This window comes from Neovison vison, chromosome 2, assembly GCF_020171115.1.
Source record: "Neovison vison isolate M4711 chromosome 2, ASM_NN_V1, whole genome shotgun sequence".
Lineage (NCBI taxonomy): Eukaryota > Metazoa > Chordata > Mammalia > Carnivora > Mustelidae > Neogale > Neogale vison.
In genome coordinates this window covers 184,226,485-184,249,721 of record NC_058092.1, presented here as the reverse complement: position 1 = coordinate 184,249,721, position 23,237 = coordinate 184,226,485, and the positions used below count along the sequence as shown (strand labels likewise).

At 53.7% G+C, this 23,237-nt stretch overlaps 1 protein-coding gene across 5 annotated transcripts in view; it reads right to left on the bottom strand.

Moving 5' to 3' along the window:
- COL13A1 (collagen type XIII alpha 1 chain) overlaps positions 1-23,237 on the bottom strand; it is a 140,437-nt gene that overhangs the window by 5,589 nt on the left and 111,611 nt on the right. For 3 of the 5 annotated variants that reach the window (XM_044239672.1, XM_044239674.1, XM_044239673.1), the window contains 12 exons: positions 22,355-22,417; positions 21,367-21,411; positions 20,859-21,011; positions 20,143-20,241; positions 18,844-18,888; positions 16,377-16,418; positions 15,420-15,446; positions 14,412-14,492; positions 8,376-8,429; positions 7,217-7,270; positions 6,166-6,201; positions 425-511 (listed from right to left, as the gene is read on the bottom strand). In XM_044239672.1, the coding sequence (XP_044095607.1) occupies positions 425-511; positions 6,166-6,201; positions 7,217-7,270; positions 8,376-8,429; positions 14,412-14,492; positions 15,420-15,446; positions 16,377-16,418; positions 18,844-18,888; positions 20,143-20,241; positions 20,859-21,011; positions 21,367-21,411; positions 22,355-22,417 (786 nt within the window). The remainder of the gene's footprint in view (positions 1-424; positions 512-6,165; positions 6,202-7,216; positions 7,271-8,375; positions 8,430-14,411; positions 14,493-15,419; positions 15,447-16,376; positions 16,419-18,843; positions 18,889-20,142; positions 20,242-20,858; positions 21,012-21,366; positions 21,412-22,354; positions 22,418-23,237) is intronic. The other 2 variants (XM_044239675.1, XM_044239678.1) reach the window with 2 other exon arrangements.

The window sequence follows — 23,237 nt, the reverse complement described above, 5'->3', positions numbered from 1 at the left end:
GTCCTGCATCCTGACAGAGGATTCCAACAGAGGGGACTGCTGGCCACAGAGGTGGCCATGAAACAAAGAAGGCAAATGTGTAGCTTACAAATGCTACAGTGGGTTCCAGAGCTCTCCTGGAGCAAACAGCCGAGGCCTGCTCCAAATCCCCTGCCTAAGCGGGGAAAGGCAGGAGCGGTGGTTCTTTCCACACATCGATTGTCCGGCATCTTCAAAGGAAAGGGATTTTGCCAGAATGCCTTGCAGCTGGGGTTTGAGGGCACCAACACCCGCAAGCAGAATTCCCCCAGCCAAGTGCACGGGCAGATGTGGTAACATCAGTGCAGACATCCCCTCCTCATCCTAGCTTATTTGCCTTCTTGGTTTCTGCTTGCAAACCTCAAGGAAAAACCCAGAACAATGCAAGTGATAAATGAAGACATACCAACGGGCAGGGGGCATCTAATCCAGGCGCTCCTTGGTCTCCCTTATCCCCTTTAGGCCCTCTAGAGCCTTTCTTCCCCCTCTCCCCCTGTAAATAATGGTTTAGTCCGAGAGAAAAAAAATAACATCAAAACTTTAGGATCCTTCATGTGTTAAGGTTAGAAACAGAAAAGGAAAAAAAAAATTAAAGAGGGGGAAAATAGCATCACTTAATGAAGATATTTTTTCCAATAGGATTTGAGGTCAGCAGTCACCCCCAACCCTTCTAGAAACTGGGACCGGTGGTTAACACTGGTGGGCAAGGGGGCAGGGGAGGAAGTCAAGACCTGGGGGCCGGGAGCAGTAGGGCTCAGAGCTGGAGGTGGAAGGAAAGGCAAGAAGAGGCTACTCAGGGCCAATTTTCTCTTGGAGGGCCCATTTTTTTAAAGACTTTGACCTGCCAACTTTGGTCCCTGTTGGTTTTCATGCCTTTGACATTTGTATTAGGAGGCGAGATGATTTTATTTAGAGTCTTGGGGTGTGCGTGTGTGTGCGTGTGTGCATGTGTGTGCGTGAATGCATATATGTGTGTATGTATGTGCTTGGGTGTGTGTTTACAGTGTGTGCATGTGCAAAGTGTGTGCTTGTGTGTGAGTGTACAGCACACATGTGTACATATGTGTCCAGGGCTCCTGGGCAGCCCCTGGCTCTCAGCTAGGTCCTCCCACTGTATGTGGGTCTCTGGTCTCTGGTCTGAATCAGAGGCAGCTAGGTTGTATATAGACAATTTGGTTCAAGGAACTCCTTTGTTTCCGAAAAACTTCAGTAAGCATCATCTTTCTAAATCGAACCCCCTTTTGTATGTGTTAGGATCACTCTCCATTTCAAGAAAGGCTATGGGGAATGCTTCCTCATGGACTTGAGTTTGGATTTTCCCATGTTGGGTCTCCTTATAAAGAGGCCAAGTGTGTCCATGGGGAGTCTTCCTGGGGATGGTTCTCCGCCACTACAGAAGGCTGACTGTCTCATGGTGGGGGACTTCCACAGTGCTCCTCGAGGTGGACAAGGCCTTGAAGGCAGGCAGCACAGCATCAGAAGAAAGGCTTGGAGCCAGAGTGGGTCCTGCCTGTGACCAGCAGTGTGCCTTTGGGAATCTCTCAACCTCTCTGAGCCTCATTTTTCTTCACTTGCACCATGTGGATCGTAACACCTGCCTCAGAACTTTGTAGCGATGTCTTTGTGCACATTTAATAGTGGCCTAGAGTCTGTGCTCAGCAATGATAGCTGCTTCACAATGGATACAGTGGCGACGGTGGTGAGTTCTTGCGAGCCAGTCCTGGAGCCAAGCCTGCTGCCAGCTACCGCATCCCAGTAGCAGAAGGCTGCAGGTTCCTGGGGGGCGGGGCAAGGACAAGAACGTTTCTTAACGTTTCTGAGTCCTTGGAAACGCCTCAAATTTCATGATTCCAGAGGTTCCCTGTAATTGCCAATGGATTGTTCCGAGTGAGTTTTCTAAAGTGCAGATGCTTCTTTGGAAACTGATGTGATCGGGAGGACACGTGTGTAAGCCTGTTACCTGCGGTAGTTTTGGCTCTGAACCATGCCCACCAGGGAGAACATGACAGACAGCGTGAACGATCCTTGAGCAGGGGGCCAGTAAATCTGTTAGCTCTTCGGAAGGGAAGCCCCAGTGTAAACTTTCTCACCAAAGGGGTCCCTCTTTCTCCTTGGGTCAGGCCCGTGTCAAAGTGAATGCAGTTGCCTATGTCTGGAGGATGGGCAAAGCTCCTTAGGAGCTTCTGGGAGTGGGGTTCCAGGTCCCTGATGATTTGCCCGCAGGCAACACAGGGTCGGCAGTGGTGGTCCTGACTTTCAGGCTGTGTAGCTTGCACTACAGGGAGCCAGGTCCTAAGGGCCCAGGAAATGGCTTTCCTGGACATCCTTCGAAGGTGCTAGAGTACTAGCCTTAGGTACATCCCACCCCAGAGAGTGAGGCAGAAGAGGCCCAGGCAAAGAGGGGATTCTAGGAGGGGAAAGGGCAAATAAAAGTAAGCAACGGAGGTTTCTTTATAAATACAGATACATAACTTGATTTCAGAGGAACTGAGTGGAGGCTGGGAGAATGGCAGGGAAAGACGAGGGGGTAGGGTCTGGTGATGGGGCGAGTGCGTCTGCGCAGAGAAGTGTTGAAGGAGAGAAGGAAGGAAGAGTCCGGCCTAGGCCAAAAGAGATAAGGGAGGACGGAGAGGTAAGGAGGCAAGGGGGACCAGGCAGCGCAGGCCGTTCACACTCACATGCGCGCACACACCCCCCTGGGTGGGGCGTCAGGCAGAGCCACCGCCCCCTCCCTGCCAGCACGCATGCACGCAGACCTTCCAGTTGGCCGGCTTGCAGGAGCACTACCGCTGCTCCACCCAATTTTCCTGATGCCAATGCCAAATCCATGCCACCCTTTATCTTTTTTTTCTCCCCCTTCCCCTTTTGATTAAGTGGGTTCCACGTCGGACTTGAACTCACCACCCAGACACAAGAGACCCTAGCGGAGATCAAGAGTCAACGCCTAACCCACTGAGCCACCCAGGTGCCCCTGGGGCACCGTTTATCTTGGGATGAACTCTTTCATCCTAAATGTGGCTCCTGGGCCAAATTCCTGGGGCTGTTAGAGGCCGGGAATGGCGTCCCTTGTGACAAGACCAGGACAGTCTTTCCATGGTCATGTGTGTTCCCTTAGAAAATGGCCTATTCTGGGCTCTGGGACTTGTGTGCTACTACAAGGACCAGGACCTTCTTCCTCTCAGGAGTGGGGAAGAGGCTCCAAGACCGTTGCGTGGTGGGTCACAGAGAAGCATTGTTTTAAGACCGTGCCCCCTTTCACTGGAAGATGGAGCAACGGGCTTATGGTGCACCCACCTGGGCCTCTCCAACGGGCCCTGGCGGCACGTGGAGTGGAGTTTGAGAGGGGCCTTAGGCAGCCTCCTTCTCACACCCTATGGGGCCTGGGGCTTGGAACACCTGCAGCTTGGCCTTCACGAGCAGGCTTCTACCTAGAATGTCATCATAGACCCTCTGGCCTTTTCCCTTGACCAAAGTGTCACTATTCTGATCTCCCAGTCCTCAGGAAAAAGACCTGCCCATGGCAAGCAATGGTTCTGCTTAGGACTTCCTTCATTTGGAAGGCTTTATTATGAAACGCTCACATCTCCCCTCAAGAGGTCTGCAAGGGACAGTGGCATAAAGAGGTCTGTTCGAAAAGCTGAGACACAGGGGGCACTCTTCTAGGACATTCTGGTGTCCTGAGAGTCAGATCTCTCAAATGGAGGACACAAGCTGTTCCCTGATTCTCAAACCTGCTCTTTGGAATAAGTCAGTTATCCTTACAGTTTACCGGAGAGCAGGTTCCACAAGTTGAGTGTTTTCTGGACTTGACTTTTACTAAGTGACATATTTCTAATTGACAGGTGGGGCAGGGGAAGGTTCGTAAAGCCTTAGGAAGGAGAAGTCGAGAAGAAATATTCTCCCGCTGATTCCTTCGGCCTTACTGGCTCATTCAATAACCCCAGAGCCTGGCATCAGCATCTCCTACTGCCAGTTGCCCCTCCACCTATGACAAGGGCACCTGCCTGCCCCACGTTCAGGGGCACCGTGGTCACTGCAGGTTTTGAGGCTTTCAAATGGCTCACTGCCACAAGCCAACTGAGAAAGTCTTAAGAAATAGCTTTAAAGTATTAACCGAATATGATAAAGAGAACCAGAACACTTTAGAAATAAATTAGAAAGGGGATTAGTATGTCAGCTAAGAGATGGAATGATCAATTTTTTTTTTCTCCTAAATTCTTTGATGGCGCAGGAAGGAAGGTGGGCTTCCCAACCTGCCATCCCAGCCAGCACATTTCTGGAAGTAGGTCTGATAATTCCAGTGGTTTCTAGACTTGGTCTTCCATGGACAGTTTGGCAGGTGTCACTCTGCTTGCTTTTATAGAATATATGGAAAAAATTGTTACTTTTGACCAGCTCCCAGGAAGAAGAATTTCAATTCTTCTTGAGAGGAACTGAACTCTAGAGAATGTAAGGGCCTACTTAGCCAGAGTGATTTCATCTCGGTTAAACAGTGATTTTGTTGTTTATGCAAAAAAACTTAAACTGACCCTGCCCCCCCCAAGAAACTTACTTAGAAGCAAGTCTGGGAAACCAGTAAAATGTGGTCGGCCAGTCCCTGATAACAGAGCCCAAATACAAGGGCGGGTCAGGTCAGGTGGAGATAACAGAGCCGGAATGCAGGGATGAGTCAGGCCAGGTGGAGACATCCAAATCAGTGGAGCACGCATACTGTCTCCCTAGCTACCAAGGAGTGTGGGCCGCATCTTTTGTGCGCCAATTCTGAGCAAGGTTATAGGCTAGTTCAAATAGCTACTATGGGGTGGATTGTAATTCAATTGGCCACCTGTGTGTGACCTAGCATGACTGTGCAGCTTTCTCTGTGTGTTGCAATCTCATTGGCCACCTGGGTGTGGCCAGGCTCAACCACATGGCCTTTTGCTCTATAAAAGTTAGTCTGTGAGGCCGGGAGTCGCTGCCCTCTCTGTAAGGGGTGACTCTGCCCAGTCAGTTTGATTCTGGATGCTTGTCGCGAAATAAAGCTTTGCTTGGCCTTCACTTTGTATCAGTCTTGCTCCTTTGATCACGGAGAAGACAGTTCAATAAATAACAGAGAAGGGTTCAATAAATACCTTAAATGGAGAATACTGGGTCTGGTGCAAGATATAAGCATACAGATTCTGGCACTTCCTATCCATGAACATGGTTATCAGTGTGCAAAGATCAGCTGGAGGACCTGGGATCTAGGAGCCATCTGCTCTGTCCCTACTGCTCTGTGTGAGCTTGGTGTACTTTGTCGTGGTTCTTACTTGTCTCTCCCTCTATTCTTCTACTCGTTCTCTCCTCCCTCAGAGACCCTTGGACAACATGACCCACTGAAAGATGCGTTGGGTCCTCTAGGCACTGTGGATCACACTCTGGGGAGTGCTGTGATGAAGCAGCGAATAAAAAATTCTGTGAATGGACCCAAAGCTCATCTCTGGGTCAGAGGCAGTTAAATGGTCCCTGCTGGGCCCATATGTAGCCCGTGTCCGATATGTGGCATGTATCCCATCTTACCACATGGCTGTGGGTGCTGTGGACATTCAACAGCACTGTGCTGGGGACAATGGCAGAAGTCAAAGGGGCAGCAAAGGACCTTGGGAGGCAGAATTCATTTCATGGTCCCGTGGACTCTTTCCAAGATAAATAATGGCTGTGATCCTTTTTTAAGGGTTGGCTGCTTACAACAGCTGTGTGCTTTTGCTTGGAACCTAAATGTATTTGTCTCTCACCAGTGGCCTGGGATGCTTGGCAAAATGAAGTCTCAGAAGGCTACGACTAGGCAATGATGGGTCTAAAAATCCCATTGAGGGGTCCATTAGCAGGGTGTTGTAGAGAGTGGGCACACGGCTCCTGTTGCTGGAGGGCAATGCTAATCTGATGGCCACCATGGGATTCAGTCTCCCCTTGCCACGTGGAAAAGAAACAGGCTTCCGTTTCACGATGAGGCCTCAGGCTGCCCCTGCACTACAGAGTAAGCCCCTCACTACAGAGCCTTTTAATCTAGGATCATTTACCATGAAGAACCATATTTGCCAATGTTGGGTCAGGAATCCCCAATTGATCATTCCACCACATCATGAAGACATTAGTAACCAGAGCCGAAGTGCAAGGGCTCAGACTCACCCGGTTTCCTTTGTCCCCGGGTGGTCCATGTAAACCCTGCAATAAATCACAGAAATGAAGACGCATTCATGAGAAAAGACAGGATGGCCATTGTGGCCTTCCTTCCAGGCTCAGAAAGGTCTGATACCTAATTCATCAGAGACAGGCTTAATTATCCCCATTTTACAAAAGGGGGACAAAGGGACTGGACCTCGAGACATATATTGAGTTCTGGGTGAAGCCAGGAACGCAGTTCCAGGTTTTTTGCTCTGCAGTGGAGGCCCTGGCTGGTGACCCTTCTCTTCTAGGCCCCCTCCTTCTAAAGAGTGGCAGGTGCCGAGAACTCTGTGTGGGCCCAGAGCACTCTCCTGGCAGAAGTGTTTCTGTAACTCTTCTGAAAGGCTCTTGCTAGAAAAGTGACCCCAAAGCTGCTCATACTCCCTTTCAAGGTACAGGCTGTGCTCCATGACTTCAGCTAGGGGAGCGGCACAAGGCAAAGACCGCCCGGGGCTGGCCAGAGAAAGCTGCTTGGGCAGCCAGATGTGGAGCTGGTGAACACATGTACAACCTTTAGGCAGATAGGAAACAGAGGTCCTGGCTCTCTCAGGCTGTCCGCTTTCATAATGACACAGCAGGAAATCTGCTGCAAACTGGGAAGCCAGTCTCTCGGGAAGGCTTCCCCTGTCACGAGACATCTCCTTGCATTATAATGATTCAGCTTTGCTTTGGCCTCTCCTCGACAGCATTGGGGTGCTGTGGCACGTTCATCTATGGGAACCCCTGTTGCATCAAACACAGATACTTGTGGTGGGAGGGGCTCACACGTGTTTGCTACATCCTGTCAGATGGGCCACATGGCTGAGGACCTGGTACCCCTACCCTGTGTCCCCAGGTTTGCCCCGAGCCATGCCCAGCAAGGAAGTTCCACAACCACATGGCTTTGGGACAGCTTCCTCTGTCACAGAAATCACATTCGTCCTTGGCTCTGGATGTTTGCTGACAGGGCTTCTGTTGGGGGGGTGGGGGTGGGGTAGGGATGAGGGACAGAAAGCCCCAGTCACATGACACTTACAGGAAGCCCAGCCGCTCCTGTTGGTCCCGTCATCCCCAGGTCGCCTTTGCTGCCCTGAAACCGGAGAAAGAAACCCATGAGCCCTCCCCGATGTGGGAACAACCTTCCACCCACTGGCCTCTGTTTTTGTAGGAAACCTGGGAAACCTCTCTGGCCCCTTCAAAGAGCCCTCTATGGAGCAAGGGCTCAGCAGAGCGTGTGACTGGTGTGGACTCCCCAACAGTGGGGGGTTTTGAGGCCCCCCTCACCCTCCCTTCAGCAGAGCCCATCCCCCAAGGCCCTCTGGAAAGGCTGGACGGTGCCCTGAATGTCCTAGCTGGCCTCAAGCAGAAGCCAATCGGGGAAACAAGGAGCAGGAAATGAGCACGGACAGGGAAGGTCGGGGAAGAGTGAAAGAGAGCTTTGCTTTCTTCTGTCATCCTGAGAGCAGCCATCTCCGTCCCCAAAGCGGTTGTGATCTTGGGGAGGGACCCCTGTGCCCCTCTGCAGAAGCTCTCCACCCTCCGCACCCTCAGCGGTGTGGTCCGTGAGCGGGTGAGCGAGGGGGATGGAGCCTCCCTGGGGACAGAAGGGCCACGGATGCCCCACAAGCATCTAGCGCCCCCCACAGCCCTCTGGTGATCTACCACCCCAGATGTGCGGAAACCTGGGGCTGGCCTGGAAAAGCAGACTTGGACTGGACGGGCAGGCCTCTTTCTCCCCCGAGCCCAGCGCCCCAGCAGCACCACACAGGCACTCATGCCATGGGAGACCATGACTGTGGGAGTAGGTCTAACGCCCCGGCCTCCTGATTTCTTGATGTTGCCCAGGATTTTCTCATACTACCCAGCATTCCATTCTAAGCTGTCTCCTAAATCATCACAAGGCTTAGGTGTGTCTGCTCACAGCAGCACCTGGGGCCTGGCCCGACAGAGCCTGTGACCGACGCTGGGTGGCCAGGGACCGGGCACAGGCAGCTGTCCGTCTGTACACGCGTAGAGATAAAGTGAGCAACCCAGACCGGCTGGCTCCCCCACGGGCTTCTGTGAGGATCATCAGGTGAGGCCCCAGATGAAGGGTGTGCTGGTCTAGGGGGGAAGGTGGGGACCAAGGACCAGCAGCGGGGCTGGGGCGCCGGACCCTTCCCAGGGCACAGGCTCTCTGGCCACCGAGCGCTCACCCTCTCGCCCTTTGGTCCCGCTGGGCCTGGGACTCCGATTGGTCCTGGAGTACCCTGGGGAAAAGAAAAAAAGCAGAAGTGAGAGGCTCGATGCTGGGAGAGTGGAGAGCCCCGGGGGCCCCGCCCGGCCCTGGAGATGATGAGCAAGGTCCAAAGGCCCATTTTCAGGGTTGGCGAGGCCAGGCTCATTCAGGGCAGTCATTGGACTGGGGCGTCTCCCTGTTTGGGGTGGGTGCCTCGGGCAGAGAGGCCTCCCCCTGCTCAGAGCCAGATTTGAGAAGGGAAACCCTTTTGCTTCACCACCAAGCTTGCCAAGGCTGAAAATGGTAGGAGAACTGCTGCTTCGGTTTGCTCCCTGAAGCGCTTGAGGGGGATTGGCAGGGGTGGGAGGCCTTGGGGGGTGGGGGTGGGGCCGGCACCTGTTGCTGTTGCAGCTTCACATGCGGGGGTGGGGAGGGCTCATGCCATGGAGACCAATGCAGACGTGCGCACACACAGAGGCAGGTGCGGGGTGGGGGGTCATTTTGCCACTGCTCACCCTACCTGCCCCACTGCCGGCCGCCCTGGCCTTCAGCCTCTGTCCCTGCTCCCCGGCCCTATGGGGAGGCTGGACCTGAGAGGGATGAGTGTGGGCCTGGCAGGGAGGTGGGTCCCACCTGCTCCGGACTCAGGGTTCCAGGGGAGTCGGGGCAGCTGGAACCTTGGGCTTGGAGGCAGGGCCAGGCTGGCTTGGCAATTAAACACCTTCCCCAGGTTCCTGATTTCCACCCAACTAGATGGAGGTCTAGACTTCAGGTTTATATGGATCTGCCTCTGTGTTTCAGCTTCCTGCTCAGACGAGGCCCTGAGGATATGGGGCTGCTTGGTGGGCAGTGAGCAAGTGGGGAAATGCTGATTTATGTTATAAGGGGGAATAAAAGAGCCATAAGAAGTGCTCCATGGCCCCTCTCCAGTTACGAGGGAAGACGATGGACATGTCAGAAATGAGAGCAGCCTGATCAGGGTCATGGCTGAGAACAGCACCATAGAGTCACTGGGCAGCTTCAAGTCCAGCCTCAAAAGCCTATGAATGTGGAGATATTGGAGAAGCTTCTTGGCTCTCTGAGGGTCCGTTTCCCCTTCTGTAAAAGGGGGATGATGACATGAGTGTTTGCTTTCGAAGCCGCTGCCCGGTTGAAACGGATAAATGCATGTCACGCATTTGGCCCCAATAAATGTTAGGATTGGCACAGCAGGGGGTTATTCTTCCCATAAAACTTTTCCTTTAAGGTTGTGATGTTGATTTAAGGAGAAAAATAAAACCTGGGGTCCAAAAGGGACAGAATCTACAAATTTGCACTGCTCCCCTCTGTCCAGCACGAATGGGGGACTGTTTTAGCTTCTTTGATTCCAGCCACAGATCGGCCCCATAGCCCTGACTGGTCCCCTGGGGAAGGCACGCTAGGTGTGAGGAGGGTGCAAAGGGAGGGGCTCGGGGGCAGGGGAGCACAGCCCTAATGATGCCTGGAAAAGAGGTCTAGTCTCCGAATAGGAGAATCTCCAGTGTGGCCTCTGCAAAGGCGTGGTGGGGAGGGGCTCTGGAGAGGATGTGGTCCTGGGGGAGGCCTATCTACTCCTCAGCTTTGTGAGGGCACGGGCCACACGATGAGGCTCTGAGTGTAGCTACTCCCGGTCCTCCCCCGCATCAGTTGTAAGGTCCACCTCCAGGCCTGTCCTCCCCTCCATAAATGAAACCCTGCAAATTCAACGTCACTCGACTATCATCCCAGCCAGCTCATTAGAACCTTGTCTTCTGGGCCTCAAAATTGTCCCACGATGGCCAAGCTGGGACTCTCTGGCTGGAAGGGGCTGGGCACACACATAGGTTTGGTTATGGCCCCCGGGCAGGGAAGTCCAGCCTCCGGGCCCTTGATGATCAGTGGTTCCCTAGACCCTGGGAAAGTGCCAGGCTTTAGTGGGAACACCACATCCCTAAAGCCATCATGGGGCACTCTGGAAGGTGGAGAGGAGAGGAGAGGAGAGATTTTTCCTGATGTTTCAGTTGTTTGTCCCAAGAAGAAGGGCCAGGTGCTTTCTAGTTCTGAGTAGGTGATGCCTGTTTTCTGGAATCAGAAAGAATGGAGAAAGAGGGGGCCCATGTGTTCCTCTTTTGCTCCGCATAAAGCCTTCGTTGAATTGAGGGGAGGCTGGGGCAGCACAGGAAGCAGGGTCCCATGCCCGCAGAGCACCAAGCTGGGACCGTCCCATAGGATCCTAGAAATTATACCCGGCTTCACCCCAGTACACACCGGAGGGGACGGCACAGGACTAGGAAGCCCTCGTGGGCAGACAGGAGATGGACAGAGCTCACAGCATGGAGACAACACAGCACAACGGGCACATACAGATATGCTTGGTGGGCATGAATCGTGGTCCCAGCCCCTAGGGCTGGGCTCCCGGGCCGTACTCAGCCTTCTGTTGGAAACAGAGACCGTGCAGCGGGAGCAGACCTCCATCCCACATCCAGTGGTCCAGAGACCCAGACTTGAGGACCCTGGGTCCAGATGACGGCCTGGGGAATTCAGAGGAAGGCCACCCATCTTTGGTCAAGAGGCCTGATGAAGCATGTCTGACCTGGGCATAGACGGTACCTTTCTGGTGTTGGTGGTGGGATAAGGCAGGACTCACTGGGAAAACGAGGCGACAGCGGGACAGGGACAGACGAGAGGGGCCACAGGCGGGGGGCGGGGCGGGCTGAGGGGTAGCGGAGCAGTGACACTCACCGGTGGCCCAGGCCTGCCGTCCAAACCTGCAGCTCCCTGGACGAAGGGGACAGTTTGGCCAAGAGAAGGGGAGGGAAGGGACGGGAGGGAGAAAAAGGGACCGGGGAGGGAAGAGGTGAGTGAAGCAGTGACTCTGGACAGACACAAATGCTGGTCATCAAACAAAACGGGAGAAATAAGCTTGGGCGGACAGGTGGTGATATTCACACGGAAACCGACAAAAACGGACACCGGCCACCATACAGGCTGGCGGGGAGCAGTGCAGACAGCCCATCTCATCCTCTGTGCCCTCCGACCCCCTCTCTCCCGGTAGCCCCTCTCAGAAATCCCTCTGCCGGGGGGGTTGCCGCGCTCCGGGAAAAGGGACGCAGAAAGAGAATTCATGGAAAGATGTCTGGAGACAGAGGGATCGCCTCCTTCCCAGGACCAGTCTCCCTGCAGGGGGACAAGCCTATGTGGAGGGTGGGCTGTCCTCCTAGTCTTTTTTTGCACCATTGTGGAGATTGGGCCAAGGCTGCCGAACCTTGAGGAAATCAGTACTGAGTTACAGCACCTGGCTTGGGAATGTGGGTAGACCCTGGCCTGCTGTTGCTCGGGGGTGGGCAGGGGGCCGGGATGTGAATCCTCACAATGCCTGACCTTTTGCTGGCACTGTGTGGTTTGCAAAGCTCAGGACAAACGCAGTCCATTCCTGTTCTCCCAGACAAGGGCCCGTTTAGAGAAAAACACTTTGGGGGCAGCTGACTGGGACAGAGGTCTAAGGCCACATATGCTCTGGAGTAAATTGGCTGACAGGGGACCCACTCGCCACGAAGCACCCAGTGATCTGTGAGGTGCCAATAGGAGCTCTCGCTCCAATGCTGGGCTGGGATACTGTCCCCAAGACCCACCTAGGAGACTCAGAGGGAAATTTGTCTAATGATTCCAATGTGACAAACCAGAGAGAAGGCAGTGGGGACAGTCTAGACCAGTGAGAACTGAGTTCTTATAAAAGGGCATCTAGCTGAGCCTCCGAAATGAGCCTAGGTTTTAAAAATGAGCCTCTGGGTTTTAAAGGTGGGGGAAGGCCCCAGGCAAGGGAGGACAGGGAAGAAGAGGTAGTAGGATCCTCCAGGGACTTCCTTCTCAGTTTTAGGATCACGAAACTCTGGGATGATCCTGACTTCTGGCCTAGGGAGCCCAGGTTCTCCACTCTATGGCAAGATCAGCATTTCCTGGCTGGGAAGGCACATGAAATAATAGAGATGTTTGGGCCCTCTCCCACCCCAATTCAACCGAAGTCTCCAACAAGGAGGCCAGAGTAATGGCATATTTGACAAGCTCCAGGCAACTCCAGTATGTAGCCAGCACTGAGAACCACTTCTGTAGGGCCAACAGAAGGGACTCCATAGAATGTTCTGGAAAAACAGGCTGCTACTATATGGCATAAAGTATGGAGGTGAAGCTGAAAATCAGAACTTAACTAAATAGTCACAAACTTGGCCTATGCAGTACCAATTCCGAGTTTTCTCAAGAGATCTGGGGCAGAGGACACGGACTGGCAGTTTTCAGGCCATATGTGGGTCACTGACATATTTTGTGTGGTCTGCGGAGTTGCAAGTAATTTTGATTTAATGTTCGAAAATGGGGAGATTTCACATAAAATGCCAGATGTCCAACTTCCTTGGAAAAATGAGACCATCTGGAAATACTGGCCCCACAACCTCCTGAGACGACAGGCAGCTGAACAGTCAGTCAGTTTCTCTCCTTAAGAAGGGACGCCTGGCTTCCAGTGTGCCCCAGTCCCCACCACTCCCTCTTGCATCCCTGACATCCCCGTTCGTTGCCGTTGGTGGAGATGCTCGCTCGGTTATTTTCTGAAGCTAGCAAAAATATTTCTCTGCACCCATGCCTCTACTGAAAGTTGACAACTTAAAGACACGCCGGGCACTTTCTCTGTTTATATAACCTGTTTGATCTCTGTGCCATTTGCATTTCGAACCTTGACTAAATTCTCCCACGTTCACTAGGGCCTTGGGGCCGTGAAAGCGGATGAGAGATCTGTGGTGGAGTCAGGGCAGGAAGGCTCTTCTCTAGTAAGGAGTACTTAAATATTCTGGACACAGCTTAAGACATGGGAAAATGTCTGTTAAAGTCATCAGTTCCTTACAGTCTGCCAGGCACATCAGCTCCTTAAATGTCCTACATTTGATGCACTAATGAGGATGTGATCGTACCTTTTGCTCTTGCTGTTTGGTTGCTGTGACTATTGTAACCAGACCTTCAAGCTCTGCCAAGCTGGGGTAATTGGGCTGCTCTTTGTTCTCCTGCTCTTTATGGCTTCCCAGGGTGGGAACTGGCCTTGCGCCCAGGACAGAGGAAGCCCCAGTGGCTGGAATGAGCCCCTTCGTGAGGCAGTGGCCTCAGTGAAGGAGCAGCCTCTGGCGTGGCCTGACCACTGACTTCATATGTGACCTCAAGTGACTCTCTCTTCTCTGGGACCCTCAGTAAAATGAGCAGATGGATCCCTGATGTCTGTTCCAGCTCTCGGAAAGCAAGCGGTGCCAGCCCCACTGAGGGAGGAGGGAGAAGGAAACCCAGGGCTCCGGGAGATGGGGGATAGAGGGCATGGCCCTGGACACAGGGGAGGCAGTGACGGGGCCATGAATCCACTGGAGCTTGGAGCATAAGATTCGCCCAGACCAGGCACCCACATCTGCAAATGTAGTTGCCTCCTAGGGAGCCCCTCGCCCCGACCTGGGGTCTGATCTCAGGGCAGCCTGAGACAAGAGACTGAGTGGCCTTAGCATGCTGGGAGCAGAGAATCTGTTTTTGTACAAGCTCTTCTGCTGTGGCCGGTGCTGAAGATAGGGAAATAAGAGGGAGATGAATGTTTCACTGACTCGCTGCTCCCAGGTCCTCCAAGCTTGACTCCCATTAGGGGCAGATTTTTATTGCCTCTGAATCAGTCACATGTAGGGCCTGAGGCTGTTCTCAGGCCTCTTGGGGCTCTCCAGCTGGGGGCTTCTTGGGTGGGGGGCCCTGTCTTCTTTAGCTCTGCATTGTCCTCCCATGCCCAGGCCTGGAGCTGGCCCAGAGGAAGCCCTCGGGAAGGGAATTAGAGTCTACGGTCTTGCCCACGTGGGAAAGCAAAACCAAATGGAGTGTTCTGGAATGGAATTTTAGAACCCCCAGTTTTGCAGCAGCCTTCTCCCATGGTTGTGCATGCTGCCCCAGCCTCCTCAGGTCCACCCAGCTGGGATCCTTCCAGGTTTGCTGGCTCTGAGATACTTACGGGTAATCCCAGCGGCCCGCGATCTCCTTTCTCTCCCTGGACACCCTTCTCTCCTTTTGCTCCATCTAGTCCTGCTTCCCCCTGAAGGAAAGGAAAGGGGGAGATCACAGAAAGGCATGTCTCAGACAACTCGTTCTTGCATGCTGGGGCCCTGGAGATAGGGGTGGGTTGGGGACACGGGGGCAGGTAGAGGACAGAGGAGGGAGGAGGCAGAGGTGGCTGGCCCACGGATGGCAGGCAGGAGACTCCAAGAATTCTTGAATTCCTAGCCTGGCTCTACCTCCATTAGACTCCTTGGTATCCCTGTAGTAACTGAGAGGTCCCCAAAGGAAAAGGGGATGAGTGGAGTGGAGACAGACCCAAAGGGCATTTCCAGGTCAGGCTTGGGCATAAGTGACCTTTTGCAGAGCAGGAAAACTGGGGCCCTGTAGAAACTGACTGGCAGGTGTCCGGAATGTCACCATGGGAGCTCCAAGGCTCTGGAACTTTGGGACAAGAAATTGCCCAACAGTCTCCTGAAGAATATTGGGGTGGGGTGGGGGGCACAGGACAATTTGCCATCAGCTCCCAACCCCTCTTATCCAGTTGATATGCTTTTGAGGGGGGAGATTGGGAGACCCCCCCCCCCCAGGCCAGAGACCAGTGGGCTTGAACCTGGGGAGAGGGGGCCCGCACTACAATCCTCTCTGTCTCCACCTATACTTCAGGGTGCGTGAAAGGTCTGGGGCAGAAAGGTCTGGGCATTTCATTCTACACTAAGAATCCAACCCGTCACTCGTAGGGTGATTAATGGATGGGAAAATTCTAAATCAGAAGCCTGTCCAGTGTCAATGCCGGTTATTAAAAGGACGTCATTCTCTCCTGGTTGTAGCCGCTGGCCATTGTCACATGATTCTAGGAAGGGACCAGATGGGCCACCAGTCTCTGAAGGACTTTCCTGCTTTTCGGCCCTCTCTGACACCTCCCCTCCCCTCCCCACTCAGCACCTCTCACGTGACCTCTTCTTACCTTTGGTCCGGGAACACCTTGGAGCCCCTGTATTTGGAATCAAAACAAGGCACCTGAGAACTGCATTTTTAAGTAAGTCAAAAACACCTTGTCCATCGGACCACAAAAGAGCAAGGGCCTGGGGTCCCCACCCAGGGATGGTGGAGAGAGTGCTGAGGGGGTTCGTGTTTGGGGCTCCCCGGGGTGGAGTCTAAGGCAGGCCTCTCCAACCAGGGACTGACAGAGCGTCTCTGTGACTCCCACAGTGGGCCTCGAGCCTCCTGAAGGGGAGATGCAGAAGGAGTACAGACAGCAAATGTTGGTTAGATTAATACACGTGAAGTGTTGGGAATAGCGTCCGGCACGTGCACGTAAGAAGTCGCGGTAAACGCCATTGTTATTACTCCTACTTGTGTCAATGACAGTGGGTTACACGGTGCTGTGGGGACTGGGAACCCTGCAGAGGAAGGACCAGCATCTATTGGTTTAGGGTGCTGGGGGGGCCCTAGAAAGGCCTCATCTTGTCCCCTGTCACCTGGAAAGGCTAATCCAGTGGGGCTGGTTATATACCACTTGCCATCTTAATCCCGATGTTTTTGCTGCTGGTTAGTTGAAAGGAGGAAGGGGGAGAGTGGGCGTCTAATAGCAAAGGGCAGAGTTTAGTGACAGAGGGACTTCTGCGGGGCGGTGGGACCAGACCCCACGACTGGCACTCCAGTCAGCTGTCCCTAAGACGGCTGGTGATGCCCACGCTCCTCGGGGTAACTGAGACGGGACCGGTTTAACATGGGGGTGGGTGCAAAGGAGTAGGGAGAGGTTTGTGGATGAGAAAATCCTGCCCAGGGAGGAGGAGGAGGTGACAGTGACCTGATATGGATCTGGATATGGCTGATATGGATCCCAGTGACTGCCAGGGGGAAGGGATATTAGGGATCCAGTCGCTGTGGACTGAAATGCTGACAAGTCCACCACACTTACCGGAGGTCCGGGGGGCCCCTCTGGCCCTGGAGGCCCAGGAACCTAGAATCCAAAGGGAGATGGTTAGCCCACCCTCTGTTACCCTCCGAGTGGCCTCCCCTTTTACCATGGTTCAAGGTCTAGCTGGGGACTGCTAGACGAGGTCAAAAGTGCCCAGCTTGTCAGTTTCCCAAAAGAAGGCTGAGAACAGGGCAGAAACGCATAGCAACATGTTAACCTGCACATTGTTGGAGGAAAAAAACTGAAACAAACCCACAGATTGCCAGGAAATCCTGTCAAAACGTCTAGACGTCCAGATTTTCTTGGAAAAAAAAAGAAAGAGAAAAGAAAAGCCTGGCAGCATAGGTTCTCGTTCAAGCATGGCAACATTGCCTGGAGCTGAATAAAAGCTTTGCCCTCCAGGCGGGGCATGAAATCTTCAGATAACCCCAGTCACCACCACTCTCTATTGTCTTTGATCTGGAACTTGGCATTCATTTGTTGTGTGCCTGGCGCCTGTAGGCATTTGAATCTGAGACCTCTGGCTTACAGGAGCAGAGACTGGTTATGTGGGAGGGGGCAGAGCACTTTTGGAAGAACGCCCCTCAAGTCCCACAGGGTTTGTAACAGAGACTGCTGGTCTCTTCTTCCCTTTAATTAAAGGCAGAGTGAAGTAGGACAGATTCATGCTGGACGGGGAAGGTGGAGGGACTCAGGGAGTCTTTCTTTCTACGGAAGATGGTGCTCATTACAGATTCTGTTTCTGATGAGGACGGCCATCCATTTTCTAACCCTCTGCCACCCAAGACGCAGGAGGGAGGCCTGCCTGCTCCTTTCTAAGCTGGTCACACCATCTCAGCTTTGAGGCTCTTCTTGCCTTCCCAGGGTTCGAATCCCATGGAGTGTGGCCAGAGTGAACGCTCTGTCAGGCCACCAAAGAGAAGCCCCCGAACTTGGGCAGACCGGGTACCTCTCATGTCTCTCGGATCTGTGGATTTCTCAGCTCAATCTCTGGAAACTCTAGAATCTTTTCTTAAAAAGTTTGCTGCTTTTTTCCCTTATTATAAACCAGTGATTCATGTATCCTGATTGTGACGGTAGCTACACAGACCTATGAATGTTTTAAAAAAATTCACAGACCTATACACACTCAACCCCAAAGTCAATTTTACTGTACGATGATCTGAAAACAAACAAACAAAAAAATAAAGTAATAACAAACCCACTAAAATATTCTGTAAATTAGAGGGAATTGAAAGAATGGAAAGAGTAAGTAATTTGGCTACTCCTAATATTTTGCTTTATTTCCTTCCACTCTTTTTTGATGCATAAAATGTATCCGAATAAATGTTCATGTTTAACAATGATTTTATATATATAATTTGATTCTCTGTTGTTTTTCATTTAACCTGAAACCTGGTTTTCTTTCTTTCTTTCTCTTTTTTTTTTTTTTGTATGTTTCCTACAAGCCTCCTTTCCGTGTCTCTACTGAGCAGCGTGAAATGAGTTACTCCCCGGCTAGGGCCTGGAGCCGGGCTTGGCACAAGGAACGCTCCCAAACATGGGGACTATTATACCATTAGTATTATTACCATAAGTTATTGAATCATTTCCTTCTTGTTAGAAATGTCGGCTGTTTCCAATTGTTACTTTAAATACTTCTGGAAGGAACATTTCTGTGTGTGGTGCTTTTCCTGAATCTCGGAGCATTTCATCAGGAGGCCTCCCGTCTCTAATCCAGGAACATACCTCCTCATCAAGTTTACTTCCCTGAATGGGGAATGGGCCCTGGTGACACTGACGATGACAGGGGCTGGGGGACCTCTCTGGGGGCTGAGAAGGCTCAGTGGTCCCTCTGTTGGCTCTGTCTGGGTGGCACAGGCTCTCCCATCAAACATGGTCTCCCTCACATGTGGCTGAGCTCTGTTGTTTTCTTGGCTCTTTCCCTGAGCCTACAAATAAACCAATTCTCTCTCATCTTATGAGACCCTGGCCTCCGTCCCCAGCACCTCTGTCCCCAACTGTTTCTCCTCTTGACTTCACCACCACACCTCTCAGAGTAGAATGTGCTTCTCAGGAAAGCTTACTTCTTGAGCTTCTAGGCAAAATCCTACAGTCTTCAAGATCCTGCTCAAAAGACCCGTCTTCTAGGATGTTCATCAACTCCTTGAGCGGCTAACCATTCTAGAACATGCTACTGGGGACCATTTGCAGAGGTGGTTCTGTTCCTTTTCCTAACTCCAGACTCTAGCACGGGAAGGAAATATGGCAGGTTCTCTGTGAACACTGGTGGGGAGACCATGACCTGGGACACCGAGGCTGGGTTATGGTACTCAGTGAATGTCCGGCTTCTTGCTCACTCCCTCTGTCAGGCAGCTGTGTATTTCCTTCTAGAGCATGGAAATGCCGTGTGTCCTAGAGGGACTGGGGGCTGGTGAGATCCCTGTCAAATACCCCATGACACAGAAGACCGAGTGGTGCAACCTACCTCCACTCCTGGCTCCCCCTTCTCCCCGGGCTCTCCTTTCTCTCCCTGTGGGCACAAAACACCAAGCTGTGGGTGCTGGCACTTGGGGTGGGGGGGTGGCACAGGGACACCCTCACATCTGTGACAAACCAGACTGGGACTAGATGAGGCCAAGGTGTCATCAAGGGCCACCTGGGAGGCTGAGGGGACAGTCAGCTTGCAGTAAAGAAGACGGGACAAGAGGCCTAAGATCACCATCTTCGGGGATCTGAGGTCCCAGCACGTGGGAGGAGAGGCTGATACCGTGTGTGGACCCCAGGGTGCACAGATTTTGGGGGGACCCGTGACCTGTTTCTAACCAATAGAATATGGCACCTGGCCAAAGTGACAGGATGTCACTCCTGTGATTATGTTCCACGCTTATGTTACAGATTATAACACGCATACATTCAGATTATGTTACACACGCATGCGCACATGACCCTGTGTTGGCAGCAGGCACTCCGAGATTCCCGCTGGCCTTGGCCTTGAACAAGCAAGCTGCTCCAATGTGAACTGCCTGCTTACGCCAACTGCGGCGAGCCGGGAGGAGCAGCCGGGTGAGAATGTAGACCGGCAGCTTGTCTGAAGCCTCGTGAGCCTCCCCGGGGCAGAAGGCCCGGCGGAGACGAGCTGGACTCTGGGCCCATAGACCCTGAGATCAGAAGAGCGCATTGCTTTCAGCTGCCGAATACGAGATTCGTTACGTGGTCACAGAAACGACTCTGTGGCTCTAGAAACAGGGAGAGGGCCAGGGCTGCGAGGTTGAGGAGGAAGCTTCTGCACACGCTCCTTCTAGCCGGGATCTGCTCCGTGGTGGAGGGCCACGTCGGGAGGCTGGGAGCTGCCTCCCTGTCCCAGCTGAGTGGGTCAGCCTCGGGGAGCAGGACATCTGCCAGAGGGACATCTGCCCTGGGTCCTAGGTGGGACCTACTGACCTCTGAGGTTCTCTATACTTTAAATAGGAGAATTCTGAGCCCAAGACTCTTTGAGCCAGGCTGGTGCCTGAAGGCAGAGGCCACCATGTTGTGAGCTAAGAAGCGGAAACCAGTATTCACACTCTGGTGCTCCGCATGGGGTAGCTGTTCTTCAAGAGGACCCGATCCACCCCTCTGACCCTCCCCCTCCCCTGCAAAAGGCCAGGCAGGCGGGGGTTAGTGCAGCCTCGATACAGGGCCAGGCATCCGCCAGGCCAGTGACCCCATGAGGGTCCCACTCGCTTGCGTGCCCACATCCACAGCGGCCCGCGGACAACCTCAATACCCCACCCTCTCGCCTTACTGTAAATCCCGGGAGCCCGATAGGGCCGGGGACTCCTGTTGCTCCAGGCCTCCCTTGGCCACCTGGTTCTCCTTTCTCCCCAGTTGGGCCGTCTAGACCCTACAGATCGACAAAGATCTCTGTTAGTCAAGAGGGAAGGTGTCGGCTGAGCGTCTGTGACCAACTGTGGCGTGCAGGCGTGGCTCCCTTCCTCCAAGGGCAGGGGTTCTAGAAGGTGCCCATTTCACAGATGAAAAGCCACTGAAGCCCCCGGAAGATGCCCAGGTCAAGTCAGCAGGCTCGTAGGACCGGGTAAGGTGCTTTCTTTGTACAGGCAGCCTCCCCCCAACCCTGGGGTGTCAGGCTTTTGCATACTTGCCAAAGAAACAGGATTACCCCTGTGACCTCATCTCCTTCCCAACAACCCAGTGAAGTATCCAGGGAGGGAATGATTAGCCCCATTTTAGAGATGAGAAAATAGAGGTCCTGCAAGGCTCAGGGACTTTCCCAAGGACACAGGACTGAATAGGCCCTGGTCTCTTGAGGGGGACCGCTGGCCTTCATAAAGCCAGGGGTTTGAGGGAAACCCAGGGGAGTCCCCGGCCCCCAACTCCCGGCCCCAGGTTTCCAGCTCAGGCTGCAGCAGGCACCGTGCAGAAGCTGTGCTTGGGCGGCACACCACGCGGGCAGGCAGGCGTCCCAGGACAGAATTCTGGCCGGCCCGCCCTGGCACTCACCGGTGGGCCTGCCTGTCCCATCTCTCCTTTCTCCCCCTTCTCTCCCGGGCTTCCTGCGTGTCCATCTTCTCCCTTCATTCCTGCAGGCCCAGACTTTCCTGGGGGGCCTTGGGGACCAGGAGGGCCCACGTCTCCTGGCTTGCCTCGAGGTCCCTTTAGAAAATATGAGCCATTGTTATTATATACACCGATGGAGGAGAGAGAGAGAGAGAGCACGTGCACAGAAGAATGGGAAGTCCAAAGGACATGGCTCTGTCCACCTCCCTTGGAATCGGGGGAGACTCAGCACCAGCCCCAGCCCATCCCAGTGGGGTCTGCCCGGCTCCTCTGGGGCCAGCAGTGTGGGTTTCAGGCTCCTGCAGGGTTGGCCCCGCGCTCCCCCACTCCCTTCCCCACAGGCTCACATATGGGCCTGTTCCAGAGCCTTCGGCCCCCAAGCTCCACCATCCCCCATTAGCCCGGGTCAAGGTCCATTTTTGGAGGCTCCTCCGGGAGTATCTGCTCTTACCTTTTCTCCATCGTGTCCTGGAGGGCCTGGCAGTCCGATCTCCCCCTGGGGCCAGAACAACGAAGGTCAGTGTCCTAGCAGAGGAGCTGTCATTTATGGAACTGCCTCTGTGCCAGGGTCAGCACGGCACTATGAACTTAAACTGCCTCCAGCAGTCCACATTTTAGCCATGGCCTCACACGCTGTCTCTGAGGACCCTGGGTACTCGCTGGGAGGGGTGTTGCCTCCCAGTGCCCCACTCCCCTCACCCCCAGCCCAGCCCTCCTATCCTGCCTGCCCCACAGGTAGAACTCCCTGAATCTTCGCATCAACCCAATCCTCTTCTTTAGGTCAGGGAGGGAGATAAAGGAGGCCTGGCCTCTGTTTTTGAGGCCAGTAAAGAATGACCCACATCACCAAGGCAAAATGATGCTAAGAGAGGAGCAGATAAGACAGGGCAGTGAATTTTGCCAGGTAGAGCAGGGGAGGCTTCAAGGAGGAGGTGGCTTTGCGTTGGACTTGAAATATGAGGACTTGGAAAGGTAGGGAAGAGGGGAGGGTACGTCAGGGCAGGGGCCCTCGTGAGCGGGGACAGAGGTGCACATGCAGGACCTTCTGAGAAAATCACAGGGGTGGGGCAGAGGGGAGCAAAGGTGGGGAGCGAAGGAGGGGGGAGATCCGGGAGGCGCTCAAGTGCCATGTTCCCTGATAAGTGGGTTGGGGTCCCCCCCATGGTTCTGCCTGGAGCAGTGGCTTGTCTAGACCCAAGCTCCACCCAGCTCTCCGAGGAGCCTGAGAATGACGGGAGCCCAAGTCAGACAGCAGGGGAAGAATGGCAGAGTGAGGCGGCAGGAGAGGGGGTGGCTGCGATGGGGACAAGCAGGGCCTGGGCTGCCTGGGAGCAGCGGTAGCTCTGAGGGAAGATGGGAGGATCACCCACTGGCGCCCGCACTCAGGGACACACGCAGTGCCTCTGTGGGGTCTCTGCGTTGTCAAGACTGAGTGTTACCTTCTGGCCTGGGACCCCTGGGGCTCCGGGTGGGCCGATTTGTCCGGGAAGACCGGGGGGTCCCTAGGAAATAAAAGAAAGACCCTGTGGAAGAACTTTCCAACCAAGAAGGAGTGGCCTGTTGCCAGAGGGGGGTATGTGGAGGCTGGTTTATGGGGATCGATCGTTTTCAAACGTCTCCTCAGTGGCTGGAACGTCTTTCAGCAAAGGGAAGAGCACGAGGACTCCACAGTTCAAGTGGATAAGCACTGAGTGTGTCTGGCTCAGAGTGGCGGGGTTGAGGGGCGGGAATCCCCGGAGCCACGCCTACCAGCCTCTCCCTCCTCCTCTCTCTGAGGGCCCCTGGGGCTCCGAGAAGATACGTTTCACCCCCCCTGACAGGGACTTTAAAATGCCCCTGGGAAACAGTGCAGTTATCCATCAACAGGTGCAGGCGTGTGACACCCATGCCCTGGAACACTGCTCGCAGCGAACAATGAAGCAAGCATGGGTGCCGGCCACGCCACGGATGCGACCCAGACCTCCCATGCTGAGCTGGAGAACCAGGCGCAGACGGCTACACTGCGCGACTCCACTCAGATGGCACTCCAGAAGAGACAGATCTCATCCACCAGGACAGAAAGCAGCTTAGTGGTGTCCGGGGCCTGCGGGTAGGTGCGGGACTGACTCCTGAGGCACATGAAAGAACTTTCTGGAGTGCCTGGGGTTACACGGATAACTCCCATGGGTAACCCCAACCCACCAGGCGTGGCTACAGGGATATATACATTTGTTGAAGCTCATCAAACTTCACAGAGAAAGTGGGTCTATTTTATTGTATGTAAATTACGCCTCAAGGTTGACTCTATTTATTTACTTTTAAAGATTTCATTTATTTATTTGA